At 47.5% G+C, this 17027-nt stretch overlaps 1 protein-coding gene across 1 annotated transcript in view; it reads left to right on the forward strand.

Annotated features, from left to right (window-relative positions):
* Window positions 1-16727, forward strand: part of LOC144767011 (uncharacterized) — a 587268-nt gene extending 570541 nt beyond the window's left edge. Inside the window, exon 5 of the mRNA XM_078650666.1 lies at window positions 16673-16727. Coding sequence (XP_078506792.1) covers window positions 16673-16700 — 28 coding nt within the window. The 3' untranslated portion in view covers window positions 16701-16727. The remainder of the gene's footprint in view (window positions 1-16672) is intronic.
* Window positions 16728-17027: the final 300 nt, after the last annotated feature.

Genomic DNA, 17027 nt, shown 5'->3' on the forward strand with positions numbered 1-17027 from the left:
GTGCTTAAACTCAGATGTTCTTCTAGCATCAGGAAATACCCTCAATGGAAAGGACTGTGCCCGTTTTGGAAGTCTCATTTAAGCATTTAGTTGAAGAGACTGCAAAACGTTTGTACATATGAATTTTAAGATGGCCGCCGAAATTCTATATTTCAAGTTAGGCGGTCTAGTTGTTTTTTATTCCTGTCTCAAAAAACTGTCATCACGCAGGCTCTCTCTGAGCGCCTTGCACTTCAACTGAATTTTCTGTCAGAGTAAGCAGTGTTTCTTTGCTCCGCCTCAAGATTGAGGAATTCCCATCAGCAGCTGCTCCTAAAGCCGTTGTCCCGTCAATGCGCATGGTCCTGGCATCAGAGATTAGTGTTTCCAAACAGATGTATCCATCAGAAACTCTTCTTTCTTGATGCGCTGCCAGTGGATTCCTCACCTTGTGAATATCCCCTGCGCAGCCGCCAATCGGAAACTTTTGTAGACCTCCAGGCCGGCAAGGTCTTGGACGACGTCACAGAGCGTACAACTACGCTCGCGACCACGCTGACGTCACTGGATCCATAATAGGGCCTCGCGGTGTGACGACGTCAGTTCCCTTTTTCTGCGCCGTTGACGCCAACGGTTTCTTTGGGACTCTCCATAGTAACTTTGTATATCTTGCTGTTTTCATCTGTTTCTCTTGTTTCTCTCGACAATGTCTGTGAGGAAGTCTGGTTTTAAGCCATGCAGGGAGTGCTGTAAGCAGATGTCCATCACTGACCCGCACGAGGATTGTGTGTGGTGCTTGTCTTCCAACCATGACGTCGATGGATGTCCATGCTGCAGGAAGATGAACCCGAAGGCATTGAAAGAGAGAGTCGAAGCTTTTTATGGCCAAGATGAGAAAGGATAAGAAAGCAGGTAGGAGAAGATTGAGGTCGAGGTCTCGTTCCGAATCCAGATCGGGATCAAAGTCGATGTCCTCAAGGCATCGATCTGAAAAAGAAGAGGCGCCAAGATCGACCTCACCTCGATGTCACAGAAGGGATCATGTCTCTCCTTCATTGTCGAATCCGGTCTCTCCAGAGAAGTCAGCCTCACCCGAAGTCTCTCCGCGTAGGACACCGACGCCGGCTCTGTCTCCGGTTTTTGTCCATTCTCCCGATCCAAACGAAGATCATCCAGTGCCGGAAGAACAGGAGCAGCCAGAAGAAGTTCCGATGTCGGCGCCAGCTGGCCCGAATCCAGGAACATCGGCTTTGGAGACAGTACCAGGAGCTTACCCTCCATTCCCATTCCCAGCTCCAGGACAAGACCCATCGCATTACCTTAATGCCATGTATTGTGTCTTCGCAAGAGCAATGTTCCCCTCTGGTGCGCCTACGGGTCCCATGGGTCCATTACCTTTTAATTTGGGGGTTCTTCAGGCCTATGCCCTGGCTCCTTTCATGCCGTTCCTCCTGGCGGCTCTGTCTTGGAGTTTCCCGGCGCCGAGGGCTCGGCGCCGGTGAAGATGCAAACGGTGTCAGTATGTTCGGCCTTGTTCGGCACAAACGGCGCCGGCGGATCCGTGCATGATGCCGGCCCCAAATCCGACTGAGTCGGTTATGGATCCTTCGACGTCTGTAAAAAGGATTCGCTCCAGGAGAGAGGCCCAGAGGGTTTTAGAAGAGGAGCGTTATCGTGAGGAAGTTGAAGAAGGTGAGCTGCTTGATTCAGAAGACTATTTTGCTGAATTGAGGGAGGCCAGTGGCCTGGACATTTCACCGGAATGGGCGTTTTCTCCTGATTCCGAGGCACCATCAAAATATGTTGCCCCCTATCATGTGGCTGTAAGAAAATCGGCTGATTTGTTAGACATTCAACTCCCAACCACTGAGTTCAAGTCAAATTTGTAAAAGGGGGTGCTCCATTCGCCTTCTTCGATTGTTGAGCCTCTCTTGCCTTTCAATGAGGCAATTCTTGAACCTGTTCTAGAGGTTTGGCGAAAACCTAATTCTGCGCCTGCAGTTTCTTGTTCTATTGCACGAAGATATAGAGTTTTTATCTTCTCATCCGTCACCTGAGAGCCTAGTGGTTCAGGCTGCATGCTCAAAAAGATCTTAAGGAGCTTTTCCTCAAGATCCAGCTGACTGGTCAATTCTTTTAGATTCCCTGTCTGCCAAAAAGGTATTTTCCTCGGCAAGCATGGCGTTGAAATCTACGAATGCTACCTGTTTGATGGGAAGGTACATCCATGCTTTGATGGACTCATCTAAACAGTTGCTGCCTCAACTGAATGAGGAAGATAGGAAAAACATTTCAGGAAGTTTTGAACGATACCCAAGCTGCAGCACGTCAAGTCATTCAGAGTGGGTTGGACACGGCTGACTCAGTGGCAAGGATTATGGGTTCTGCAGTGGCTACTAGAAGGGGCGCATGGTTGAAATCAACAGACTTTTCAACAGATGTGCAGGCTACTCTGATGGATTTACCATTTGGTGGTTCAGGACTCTTTGGTAAAAAAAAGATGATGCTGCCCTCGAGAGGTTTAAAGAAAGCAAGGCCACAGCAAAATCACTTGGTTTGCAAGCGCATTCTAGAGGCTCCTTTCGTAGATACAGAGGATTTGGGAAGTCATCCTTTCATTCTTTTGGCCAGTCTCGTCAGCAGCAACAACAACAGACACTCTATACAAGTCGGCCTCGGGGGCGACCTCTACTATTCCCTCTATACGTCAGCCCTCCGCCTCCTCTTCTTCCTCTACCTCCCCTCCTATCACCGCTGCAAAGCAGCCCTAGATTCCCCATTCCGGATCATGTTGGTCCTGTAGGGGGTCGGCTTACTCATTTTCTGCAAGATTGGGAATCGGTTACTACAGACCTATGGGTTCTCAATCTTGTAGAAAATGGGTATGCTCTTCCCTTTCAGGAATACCCTCCAAATTACCCTCCTTGTCAAGGGGCTTGCTCGGAAGAACATCTCCATCTCCTACGGGAGGAAGTTCTGACCTTGTTAAAGAAAGGTGCGATAGAGGTGGTTTCAGAGCAGGAAAGGGGTCAGGGATGCTAGTCCCGGTATTTTCTTGATTCCCAAGAAGCATGGCAGGTTACGTCCAATCCTTAATCTCAGGATCTTGAATCATGCGCGAGTCTCACCCTGTCCCTGGGGCCCTGCCAATGCCAATACTGGCCTGTCTATTAAAACTTCGAGATAGAGACACAGCGCTGCAACTAGCACAGGAGCAAGGTGCCCTGTCCTAGCAGGGTGCCAACATCACGCTGTTTCCGGATTTCACGGCCATGGTACATGAAGCAAGAAGGAAGTTCAATGGTGTGAAAGCAACGCTCTGGAACAATGGGCTGAAATAAGGTATGATCTACCCGGCTCGGTTACGAGTGGAAGTGGACGTTAAGACTAAAATATTTGACACCCCCTTGGAAAACCAGGAGATTTGCTGCGGATACAAGGAGACCAGCGTATCCCAGCAGAAAACCCCACATGGAGCCTCACTTTCCCCCCACCCAACAGCGGGTCGGCAGCCAGTGTGGAACTGTTCTCATCAGAAAGAAGCAACACTACGGCCCACCTTTTTATCCGGTACTGGATCTGTCTTGGTGTTCTAACTACACAGAACACTGATATGGTGGTAACAATATTCTTTTTGGAGATCCTTTCAAACTTTGGGGGGGGGGGGGCAACACCACTCCGTCCCTCCCGTGTGTATCACGTTTGATTGGACTTTTGCACCCTGAGTGTATGATGTTGGTTTCAACTCCTTTGTATGTATGGGAACATCCATATTGCACTCTACAAATTAAGCAACAGGGGATTTCCCTGCATGTTGGGGAGCATGGATGGGAGGGGGCAGGGGAGGGGGGTTATGTCTGAGTATTGATCAGGAAAATAGTGGTAAACAATATAATCAATGTGGCAATTGCATGGTCTTCACAGCTGGAATGACAGAGAAAGCAGATAATTTACCCCCAGCAGCCACGCCCTGGTCGCGGAGTGAGGACTGTTTTAGAGCCTAACATTCCAGGTGCACGGTGTTAAATCATTCACAGAAAGGGCAAGCAAGTTTTGGCTTACCTGCAGCAACATTGGGTAAATGTGTTTTTTGAAGGAAAGCGATATCTACCCTAAGCGGCATAGTTGCACTTTGGGGCTACATGGGGCCCCAATAGGTTCTTTACAAAGAGCAGTTCATATGCCAGAGGCGCAGCAATATTAATACATAAGGTGTTGCCCTTTCAGTTATCCAGAGCCCCCTCTGACTCGGAGGGTAGGAGGTACATAATGGTTTTAGGGCATCTAATGGGTAGATACATAGCGCTTATAAGTTTATATGCGCCCAACGTGGACGACCCACAATCCTTTGGTGACCTACACACACGGGCCATACAATTAGATGCAGACTGTCTGCATGGGAGGGGACTTCAACCTCCTATTAGAGCCGGTACGAGATGGCACGGCGGAATCCCCTGACACACAACCTCAGGTTCAACAGGGCACGTTGAGCATATGTGATACACTCTGACTAATAGATGCAAGGCATGCACTCATTACTCTGCACAAGACACCTGGACGCGCTTGGACTGCTGGATGGTATCCCCGAACTTGGCTGCATGGTACATAGCAACACAATATTTACCTCGGACGCTCTCCGATCATTCCCTAGTAATACTGCCACTTAGAGTCCCACGCCCGGGGGTAGTGAATGGCAGTGGAGGTTTCCTGGCCAGGCTTTGCTAGATGAAGTCTTCCGTTCTGAGATAAACTATGTCATTACAGAATATTTTGAACTATATATGGGGTCGGTACGATCCTGGGCTACTCTGGAGATATAGGCCTTAGAAGCCTTCCACAAACATGCCGGATTATTAAGGGACCTCAGACGCTCACTAGCGAGCATTGATCAGCAGTTGAAGGTGCTTGATCAAGATCAGGCCAACGGACGTGTTCAGGTTTCGCAAAGTCGATGACAAGTACGCGACTGCACAACGGTAATTGGAAGTGGAGAGGCCAGGCCGTACATTAGCAAGGCTCCTGAAACAGTCCACGGGGCGATCATACATAGCACTTTCCCCTGTTTGGAGTGAAGACTGGCGCAGTTTGCCTAACTCCTAGATTACTATACAAATTTGTATACGACGCACACAACACACAGTGGCGAGGAGTGCACGGCATGCTTTGGAAAAAGGCTCAGCTAAGAATTATTGCATTACTTTCTCCAACCATACCAGCACAATTTTCTCAAAGAGGAGATAATCCGTGCCATCGCTGCAGTGAACGGATCCATAGCCCAGGGACTCAATGGCTTCACAGGAAATTTTTATAAGGCATATCAAGAGACATTAGCTCCTTACCTTTTAGAGGTTTACAACGAGGCCCTTGAACAATGAATACTCCCCCCTCCCATGTTGCGGGAGGCTGTGATAATCTTTTTCCCCAAGTCTGGGTAAGACCCAGACCTTTGTGGGTCGTATAGACCATTATCCTTGTTAAATCTTGACTACAAGAATCAGGCCACAATGCTAGTGTTACGACTGTGCGGGTGAAATCATTTTGTCCAGCAATCGCGCCAGTCGGGATTTGTCCCACACAGAACAATAGCCTTAAATCTTCACATGCCGTTTGCAGTCATACATAGGATAGCCCTGGAGGTTCCAGCGGCAGCCGTGTTACTGGACGCGGAGAAGGCCTTTGACTCCTTAGAATGGCCTTTCTTTCTCAGCATTATGCGCCCCTGATAGGTATACCGAAGAGATTTCTCGACCTTGTTGCATTGCTGTGCTGTTGATCTTGTGCACTCCTGGTATCACCCTGCTGTGTGAATACCTTAGTCTAAGCCAAAAGCGGATCTGGTTCTACCTGCCACACTTAGAACTATATTGCCGAAGGGATTTTCTAGGGACCCCAGACATACAAACGGTGTCAACCACTACTTGGGCATGTAAGAAACTAGCGCGACTGACCAGAAACAACGCATTATATTCCTCGGCCATACCAGTAGATAACAATCCATGGATGCCCATCACTGAAGAAAGGTTAGTGAGACGCACACTATTTTTTTTGATAATCAATTTTATTAGCATTTATAAAACCAAAGACGTATGAAGACAGACAAGGAATATACAGTACAGAGAAGCCAATCAACAGCAAACAGCAGGAGGCACGAACCAAAGGGATCGCCCTTAACCCGTTTGCCTCGATTTCGCTGCAGTGCAGCACTTCCGAAAAACGGGCAGGACCGCGTCGGCCATTGGCCGACGGCAGCACTGGAGAGGTAGTGCTGCCGTCGGCCAATGGCCGACGGCAGCACGGAAGGGGTTAAACATAATAGTTCATACGAGGGGAAAGAGCAGCCATGTAAAAGGAAAACAAACACAAAATTCAACACAATAGGTTTAACCATTTGCCCAATACCTTCTCAAACATTTCAGGACACCCTCTGGCCTCAAAAAGGGGCTCTTCTTGGGCTGTGCACCAATACTCCCTTCTGCAGTGAGACGCACACTTAGTAAATATTCTTTGGATATGATGGGGGGACCTATTCCCAGGGGACATGTTTTTTCCAGCACGGATGAGGACAGGTTCAGTGAGGCACCCTTCATGGATCACTTTGGTTAAAGGGGAAATTCCAAGTACAGAGTCTATTACCCTAGCTTTCAGTGCACCGCAAAGTCTATTACACCTTTGACCCTGCTCTTCGTGCATAGTAAAGAGGGAGGTCTAAATTATACAGAGCCTCTATAACACTAGTCCCTAGCAGGGATACGAAAATACGTGACGCTTGGGAACGGGGTCTAGGCCATCCCATGGAGGATGAACATTGTGTTTGCTGTTTAGGGAAACTGCCTTAGTTTGGGTGCAACAGAAAATCCAAACTATTGCACTTTACATTTTTATGGAGAGCGTATATGTCCCCGGCCAAGCTTAATTCCATAGATCCCTCAAGGCCCCACACATGCCCGAAGTGTGGCACACAGCGGGCAGACTTCGCCCACATGACCCGGAATTGTACAAAAATAGGGGAATATTGGAGGAAAGTTTACACTATACTGGCATGAATGATAACATTTGACATCAGCCCCTTGCCAGAGGTAGCCTTGATGGGATATCTATGCAGTCTTCCAAAACAGGTACGCAGGTTTGTTGCTATTGCCTTATTGTTAACAAGGAGAGAAATTGGGCTGCGCTGGGGCATTAAGATCGTCCCAACAACTACAACCAGGCTTAATAGTCTTATTTATTGTGCCCCGCAAACCCCCCCACCCCGACATCGAGGCCCAAGGATATCTGGGGCCCATTAAAGAACTAATGACTGGCAGTGGAAGCAGCGCCGACACCGCAGGCCCCTGCAGGGATTGTCCCCACCAGGTTGGGTTGAACCTCAGGTTGACATAAATGTTACTGTTCAGATGAATATATATAAAGTTAATATGTGAAATGACATAACTGTAAATGTGCTGGGCATCCCAAAATGATCAGTGATTGGGGCTCAACGCACAATATAGATCTCGGACCATTGGTATGCTAAGTTTGATGCATCTGTACTGCTACAACGAGTACTTGTTACATATGCTGCAAAATTGAAAATGGTAAATAAAGTTAAAGAAAATAAACTTCCCAGTTTTCAGTAAGGCCATTATGGTGCTGTGGAGTTCGTAATGACAAACTCCCAGCACCATATACTCTTTTTGTTGTTTAAATCTGTTTTTATTGTTTAGGTACATGTCGAGGGATTTCCACATCCTAAACCAATACTCTTATGAGCCTCCATGAAAACAAGTTATGTCGGTGTAACACGCACCTGGTTACAAACACTTGTCTGTACATAGGGGTAACTATTATAGCCCTCACGGGTCTGCTTGTGTGCCAACATGTGTCCCAACATCTTTACATCTGATATACATTTGTCATATTGTGATCTAGAAGATATGTAACTCTCAGAGCCCGTCTCCTACCTCTTCTTTTCCTCATTTTCAGTAAATAACGTAATGTGGGATTAGCTAAACGAAACTTGTCAATGTCTCAGGACACTGTTGTATAAACTGCGATGGACTAACCCTCTAACAGAATTGCTAATGTTTTCTTGTATAAAATTAATAAAATACTTTGAAATTAAAATAAAGTTACAATACATCTGACATTTCAGGAAGTCCATTAAAATAACTCTGTAACTTGATGTCAACAATGCAGTCAGTACGGTAGACAATCTGAACATTAAAACGTGTTAACAGACCTAAGGTAGTATTGCTTTGTGTAATGCCTCAACATACAGATTTCAACTACAGTCAACGTAACTCAGGAAGCAGAGCAAGCTGTTGTGTGTTACTAGAGACCCGCATTACTGCCTTGAATTAGCATATGTAGTATGGCTATTATTCCCTGTAGTATAGCGTGCTAACCCAACCACCCAGCCCAACAAGATAAGGTGTGCACGTATCTGTGTGCGCACTCCAATGCCCAATGTATGCAAATCGCAGGATTTACAGCGACGTCTAGGGGGTTCCGTGTATACCTGAATTTATGGACGGGGAATAGACGGAGGTGGGAAACAAAATGAAGATCCCGCATAGGAGTGGGGAAGGAGGGGGGAAACAACGCCTCATACAGCGCAGGTGTCTCTAATAGTGTGGTGGTCGCCACCCCGCCATATGTACTCTGTATGTGAGGATCGATTAGAAGTATCAGAAGATGAACCCGAAGATGTTGAGGGGGGATATGGCTGAGACTGCCATTGTGTTCTGTAGTCTGATAGTATAGAGTCCCATGCCTCCACCACTGGCTGTTTCTGCAACCCCATGGCACCTTCCTACGAAGTGCTACACTTCCTGCTTGCACCCAACACAACATGGATTGATACCATGCTTTAGCTGCTGGGGGGAGGGGGGGGGGGGTAGGGGATTTCCAGCGGCGCGTGAGCAGGTGCTTGGCTGTTATGAGGCCCAGATCTATATATCTAGACGTTATTTTGTATTTTTGGGATCTTTGATACAGTCCTAATATGCATAATTCCCATGGCCAGTTCAGGGCACGTCCTGTGCACCTAGCTAGGCAGGTGGCGATCGAGTACGGTTATCCAAACATATTGGAACACAACCACAGCATGTTTAGTAGGTCTGCCCCCTATTTCGCCACATCTTGCACAGCTGGCGTCAGTTCGGTCAACATACTTATTTTTGCGCTCCGGCATCAAATAGGCTCTATGTATTATATAATACTGAATGAGCCGAAACCTGGCATTATGAGGGATTCGTGTGCGGCTGTGAGAAGTTGGCCTGGTAGGGGATGTTTCCAATTCTGGAACCACCTACTACCTGACCAAACAATCCCCTTATGGTGTCTGGTTGTAAGTCAACCTTATTAGACAAGCTATCCTAGTGGTAGCATGGACTAAGCAGCCTAAAGGCTTAACTTAAGAGGTCGTGTTAAGTGAGCTGTTTTACCACATACAATCCTGTAATACCAAATGAAAGGACACCACACAAGTATATATTATAAAAATATATGTGTTTATTACTAAAAACAATCCCCAGTATTCTTTATGAATAAAGGGGCACAAGCGTTAAATCAAAAGCACTGTTTAAACATACAAAGTTGCACAATTATGGATGAGGGCGGGGGGCCACTCAAACCATATACTAAACAAGTGGTATAAGAGAGGCCACTCGAACAGTGGTTAGGCCTAGGGCCTAGGGAATCGCTGGGAGCAGTCAGGACAAGCAATGCTGAAGTCGGGAATGGCCCTCGGGATTCGGGAGATGTGCGGAAAGCGCACGCATGCACCAATGTTAACCAATGGTGCGTAAAAGTCAAATAGTTAAAGTTTAAGGACACTTCCGCTGAACCTAGAGGAACAAAACTTAACACACAGACCCTAGAGGTGTGCACCAGTGTGGGAACACCGGCGGAGCAAAGTTACCTCACCCACAGGAAGTGGGTGCACAGGGTCGAAGTGGCGTCGGGTTTTGACACGCAGGCTCTTGGTGCTTGAAGCTGAAAGGGCTGCAGGCAGGGTGAAGACGAAGTGTCCGGTGGAGTCCAAGGGTGGACTCAAGTTGTAGAGTACCTGAAAGCAGAGGGGACAGAGTCTGGGTCACTCAGCAGTGACCAGGGTGGAACCAGGACGGAACCAGGCAATGTCGGGCGCAATCAGGTGGTCGTCGAGGCGCTTCTCTTCGCTGTCACGTGGGCTCTGGGGCATCTGCGACGTCCAGGAGCAGGTCACGATCTGTCCCACGCAGGCTCTCACCGTCGGTGCAGTCGGCTTCCGGTTTGGAGCAAACAAGCCTTGGTAAGAGCAATCCACGCGGGATTGGAAGATGGCGTCTTACTCGGACCAGGAAGGTCAGAGTCGGGGCTCCCTTTCAGGGGAGCTGGTGTGGATCTGGAGCAACCAGAATCACGAGTCTTCTTTTGTAGTTCGTCGGCACAGGGACCACAAGCCAGCTGGCAAGTGACCGGGCCAACGCGTTGAGCCAAATCGTGCCAAAGGGCCCCACGCAGCACTCGTCGAGTGTGGAGGGCTGAACTTCGGCTCAGGAGTAGCTCAGGGTGGGGGCTTCTCAAACCCCGGTGTACAGCTTCGAGGGTCACTCGTGGGCTGCACGGTCAGCGTCTCGTGGTCACTTCAAGATGGCGTGCCCCACGCTTCCGGTCGCCTCCACGGGTCTCAGCTTTGCAGGGACTGTGGATCGGGCTGTTAGAAGCTGGGCAGGCTTGATCTCGTCGATCTCAGTCGCTCGAGTTCCGGCGGGAACTGCAACCAAGTAGACGTCGAGGGCTGGATGGTGCCTGCTGCTGCAGGGTGGTCACTCCTTGACCACAAGGGAGATTCTTCGGGCTTCCACGTTGAGATGGAGGGCGAAGGGTCCAGAATATCGTTTCAAATGTTTCTTCCAGGAAATCTGATGTGCATTGGCACTGCTCCCACTCTTATTCCAATCTGGGGGGCGTGATTACCTGCTAGGTCCCTCCCTATGGGTGGGACCCAGGAAGGGGGTGGATACACCCCTTTCCTTTGATCCAGGCCGCCCTGGCACGAGGGCTGGAGTGCCCCAGAACCGGTTTGGCCGGATTATGCAAGGGGCAGCCTTGTGCGCCCCAAGCAGTGTCTGGTTTCTTTCAAACCTCCCTGCTACAATACACTATCTCCTGTCTGGAGGGCGGTGACACCCTCCTGTGACAGGAAACCCTTTGTCCAGGACCCCCTTGACTGGGTTTCGGTCAGCTCCAGGGGTCCAGACATTTGTCTGTGGCAGAGGCATCCATTTTGTGGATCTTAAGGCCTTTGGAGAAATCAACCGCATTAAAGTAAAGTAACATGTCTTACCCCTCTAGAGGGGTGGAATGCCATCCCCGTCGCCAGAACTGGCGAGGGGATGGTATTCCAAAGCGTATGACACCTTACACGACATGTTTTGATAAAGCCAAACCAAAGTTGCTAAATAACCGCGAGGATTATAAGGCACTTAATAGTATATGGTATGGCATTATCCTGAAACAGCTTAGGGATTTGTTCCCGACAGCTGCAGACAGGCTCAGCTCATGCTAGAGCTCCATCTCACATGAAACCACGCACTCTGCCTCCAGGATTGATGAGGCCTTCCATAGGAGTGGCTCACAGGTTAATATGTGTCCAGATATAGGTTTAGATATAGGTATACTATATCTAAGCAAGGGGTGTTTACACCACCTTACCCCAGCTGAGTGATCAGCCAGTTGTGTCAATTTAAGAACCAGCCAGGGGTGGCAAAAGATATGCTGCAGCCCCTGGTAGGCCTTGGTGGCTCCTATGCCCTGGGCACCTATAGTGCATTATACAGGGGCTGACAAGGAGTCCATTTCCAATTTGTGGTATGTACCTAGGGTACATGGAATCCATTTTACAGAGAGAGCAGATGGCCTGGGGCCCTGATTAGCAGGGAACCAGGTCAACTAAGTCAAAAACCAGCTAAACACAGGCAAAAAATCCGGGGTAACCATAGTCAGGTAGCCACCTTCCTACAGCGGCTCTCAAGTATGCGGTCCCATTCCCGGTCTGTGACCGGCTGCCTCAGATCGGTATCCCAATGGGCATGGAGCGATGTCAACTGCGGCGCCGTGTGTATTCTAAGTGATTCTGCAAACCACTTGGGGAGATGACGGCACATGCCCAACTCGTGCAAATATTGTATGATTAAGTGGGTGGCAGGTTCCTGCGTGATATCACCTCACAACGTGCTCAGTGTGCGCGTTACTGAGGCATGCAGCAGGAACTGACCTTGTGGCAAACCCGAACCTTCAGCCAGATCCGCAAACAGGATCAGTTGCCCATCATTGTATAGGTCACTTAACGTTTGCGAGTTCTGTACTAGTTACTGCCCAATGCCTCCTGGGCGTGCCTAGGATGGGTAGTGAAGGTGCATATGGCATCACCCGGTTCGTAATACGAAGACTGCGCCGATAACTGCTGGTCCGAGTGGCATACCAATGCTGTGTAGGTACTCCACCCTTCCGACCCGGATGGAACAATGTTACTATCTGTGAATGAGTTAGTCCGGGCACCTGTGTCGCCGTATCTTCAAGATGGTGTGTGCTTAGCCATCGCGCCACCCATTGAAGTTGCGCTGCTAGATAGTATTGTTCCATGTTGTGCAATGAAAGGCCTCCATGCTTGGTCAGCGGATACAGTTTGGCTAGCGATACTCTGCTGCACGCCCCATGCCAGATGAACTGTTGCATATATGATTCCAGGTTTTTTTTAAACGGCGGCCTAAGCAACAATGGTAAGTTCATAAAATAGTTGAGTAGACGTGGCAGGGGCAGAGTAGCAGTACTGCTACTCTGCCCCTAACTGCGTAAAGTACCCCAAAAGGTCATCTGCGCCCGTATTGACGTAGCAGCATATACCAGATTGCCCTCAAGGAGATCTGGTTCGTCCCTGTATATGAGAATCCCCAGGTATTGGAACGCTTCCAATTGCCAAACCACAGCCGTACCATTAATGACTAAACTGGGGAAAATCCTGCTTGTATCCCTTCACTACGTCCACTCCTGACCCATGTTTACCCATTTCCCCTCCTTGACCTTCTAGTCCCCCCCGGGTTTCTCCATCATCAAAAAAGACTGTAAATTTATCAATAACATTTAAAAAAAAAACTATATTGAGGATGTTCTTATGGATGATGGCAACGCCGCCACCTCGTTGGTCTATTCTAACACAAACAGCAATGTAACAGTACATCATGAATATGGTTTGTAATAAATACATGGCAGTAGTTAATAAAAGCAGTACAGAGGCAGAATTCATCATTAGTTCAGGGCTTCATCACAATCAATCAATTTGTGGATAAAGAATGTATTGACTGTCATCAGTCAGTAGTATGGTTTAGCATGCAGGCAGTAATGGGACCCCAAATATCCCGCGGTCTGGAAGCGCTTGGCAGCTCCTCAGCATAACAGGTGAGTTTATCACGACAGTGGGCAAAATCATGTAACCAGTGTGCCAATTTGGGCACTGGCCTGCCATCCCATTTCAATGCAACTCTAGTGGCAATAGGGATACAGCTGGCAAAACGTAGTTTTCAATTGCCAGTTTTAAACCTCATTACATTACCGATTAAAAACGTATCACATTCGATTGATTCACCCACCATTTCCGTTAGATTTCTGGGGAAAGGTTGTGAAGGCCCTGCCACCCTTGGGTATGTCCACGCTAAATGTAGAAAATCAGCATTATCAACACCACACCTCCTACAGAAATCTGAGTCTCTCAGACTATATCTATAAAGTTGTGCCGGGGTACAGTACATTTGATGAATGTATTTATAATGTATATGTTTCAGGTTGCCATTAGCTGCAAATTGACCCGTCAGCTTACAGCATTCCTCCCACTCCTCCTCCGTAAGTGGCTGAGTTAGAATATTGTTCCATTTGTCCATAGATCCCGTTGCACCATTACCTTCGTCTAGTTGCGAGGCGGAGTATAAACGTGAAACTAATTTAGTTTTAGTTTGCGTGGTGTAAATGAGTTGCAAAGCTCCAAGACTGATGGTTCTTCTGGGAAGCATTAATACAGGGCACGCATGGCAGATCTCAACCTGCTATAAATAAATGTTAACATAGCAGCATTTTCCCCGTCTTTTATAAAATCTTGCAGGCATATAAACGTCCCACTAGGAAACACATCCCCCATAGTTTGCATCCCAACACTATGTGACAGGCGAGACGGGCTCCCTTAGGGTGATGCAGACAGCGCCGTAATGCAGTAATGGCATAGCCGGCGCGTACAGGGTAAGTCTCTGAGCACACCTCCCCAAGTTTTGCCATGCACGAGCTGTACATTGTACAGTGTCAATCTCGTTACGCTCAAACACCGTGTGTTTATTTACAATCATCGCTTTTAAAGGTATTGGGTTCACCACCCCAGCCTCATCCGCAACATGTGGCGTAAATGGCGGTGCATTTTGCCAGTAATAGGCGTATTGCGCCTGTGCACATAGATAATACAGTTGCATATCAGGCACTGTGAAGCCTTCCATCGTATATGGTTGTGTCAAAGTCTCCCTCTTAACCCTCACCTTTTTACCCACCCATGCTAGAGAAATCAGCAAGGACCGAAGTGTAGTGAAAAAATGCTGAATGAGATGTATTTGTTTGTAAATGTACCTATTCAAGAAGTTCAGCAGCATCACCATTTTAATCAGTGCAACCCTATCAGCAAATGTCAGAGGTAGTCTAATCCACCGGGCCACCTGGTCATCAAGCTTGGAGATTGCAGTCCATTCTAAGGGGTAACCTAGCTCAATTTGCTTGGTATTCTCTGTCAGTGATAACACTACTGATTTATTCCAATTAATTGCTAGGCCAGAGTACCACTTAAACCGGATATACTCTCTGATCAATTGTTCCAGGTGTAACGCTGGTTTCCTCACATACAAGAAGATGCCATCTGCATACATGGACACTGCTAAAGGACTCTGTATAAAACGCAATGCCTCCTTCGCATGCCTCTATCTCAACACACATGCCAGCAGTTTTAACACTACAGCAAACAACAGAGGCGATAGCGGGCAACCCTGCCTAGTGCCACGCTTAATTGGAAATGTGTTAGATGTCTGTCCGTTTACCCACACTCGGATTAAATTACTCTATACAGACCCAGTGGCCCAATTAGTGTAAAAATGCAGCACCCCCATACAATGCAATACTGCAAACATATAATTCCAGGCAATCGAATCAAATGCCTTTGCGGCATCTAATAGGACCGCAGCTGCTGGCAACACATGATCCAAAAGATGCATTACTGCAAGCAACGTTCGCAAATTGTGCGCTGTGGAGCGGGTGGGGATAAACCCTGATTGGCCCAGTAGTACCATAACATGCATTATTAGTCGCAACCGGGTTGCCAGAACCTTCGCCAATATCTTTATGTCGGTGTTCATGAGCGACAATGACCTGTACGAGTCACAACGATCTGGTGATTTTTCTGGCTTCAATAATGTTATAATGAATGCCTCCCTAAGAGTGTCATGCATACTAATGAAGGGGATATTTCTTTTAACTAAAGCCATCACCCCCGCGCATATAAGGAATAAGAGGAAGCAAAGGGTGCTCCAGCCCACTTCTTGGCAATTGTAGATGCCTCAGTTCCAGTAAGACGGGTTTCTTGTAACAGTGCTACCTGCACATTAGGTTGATCTAGGTACGCCAATACCCGCCTATTTTTTTTTTGGATTGTTAAGACCTCTGACATTCCAAGTAATCCAATTAATTTTACCCGCCTCTGCCATTATCTACTCTAATGTTGCATACACTACATTAGTCAGTCTATATATGTACACAGAAGGATGAGTAACAACCATGTATCCTGTATTGCACAATTGCATAGCTAAACACCCCCATAATGTAACCGTCAGTGCAGACAATTTCAACGTCATATTACTTCAACCTCTTGGTATCTATGTGTCAGGAGACACGGCAGCAGGGTTGGCGCAGGTAGGCGTTGAGGATGGGAAAGACTACGATTTCCAGCAGCCTCGGCACGCCGCCTGACGTTGGACGCCAGGCCATCATCGCGCCCCACGTGATACGGAAGCATTGATATGGCAAGGCAGCGGGGAGAAATGCTGCCGATTATTCTTCCAGTTTCTGGACATTTGCTGGCCGTATCCTTGTTCCATGGTTGGGTAAGGGTGCCCGTGGCACCGCTTGTTCCTCTATTATCTTTGCCTGAATCTTGAAGTTTTCTTTGCAGTCATTCTCTCTCACTTTGGATTACCTTGGGGAGTGTGCACGGTTGGTTCCTTAAATTTCCTTCGTTTAAGAGCTCATTACTTCCTCTGTCAGAAGCTCTTCAGAAGGATAAGAAATTTGGGCTCACATTATGGTTCTAATTTACTTTAAGGATCTCCATGTTGATTTACAGAGTTGCTGTGGATCTTGTTAAGGATTTCTTAAGGGCATTTGGTATACCTTTCCCTGCATTGGCGAACTCTACCCTGAATCTAATTTACAGAGTTCATGCGAGGGAATTAGGACCACCCCTAATGAAAAATGGCTTTGGTATTAATTCCCCTAACTGTCTCATGAGGTGCTTAAACTTGTATAAGTGACGTAACTCTTCATGTTTAGTATTTGTTTCTACTGGATTGCTTCACTGAACTATTGGCATCATATTGACGATTACAGTTATTCACACATGTTGCTTGCTATTTTCTTTCGTTCTCCACAGGGATGTCACTGACATTGGGTCAAATTGAGCTGAAGTGTTTTCCTCACATTTTCAGGTATAACAGTGTGCATGAGATGTATATATCTAGATGTCATATAGAAGGACAGGTTTGTTCAAATGTACCATTGTGTTTTTTTCAGCTAATTGAATGCGTAGAGGTTACAAGCTCAGCACCCCTGTTAGCTGGTCATCCTTATTTTCCTTTACATGTTAGTGGCAGTATGGGTATTAAGGGACTATAGAAAGAGATAGAAGAATTACTAAGGAAATATTTCGCTTCTTCTCTTCTTCTTTGTCTTACCACAGGTCTCCCTCCCTGCTGTCCCCATCCTTCCCTTCCCCCGCTTATACCCTT

Source organism: Lissotriton helveticus, chromosome 7 (assembly GCF_964261635.1).
Source record: "Lissotriton helveticus chromosome 7, aLisHel1.1, whole genome shotgun sequence".
NCBI classification, from domain to species: domain Eukaryota; kingdom Metazoa; phylum Chordata; class Amphibia; order Caudata; family Salamandridae; genus Lissotriton; species Lissotriton helveticus.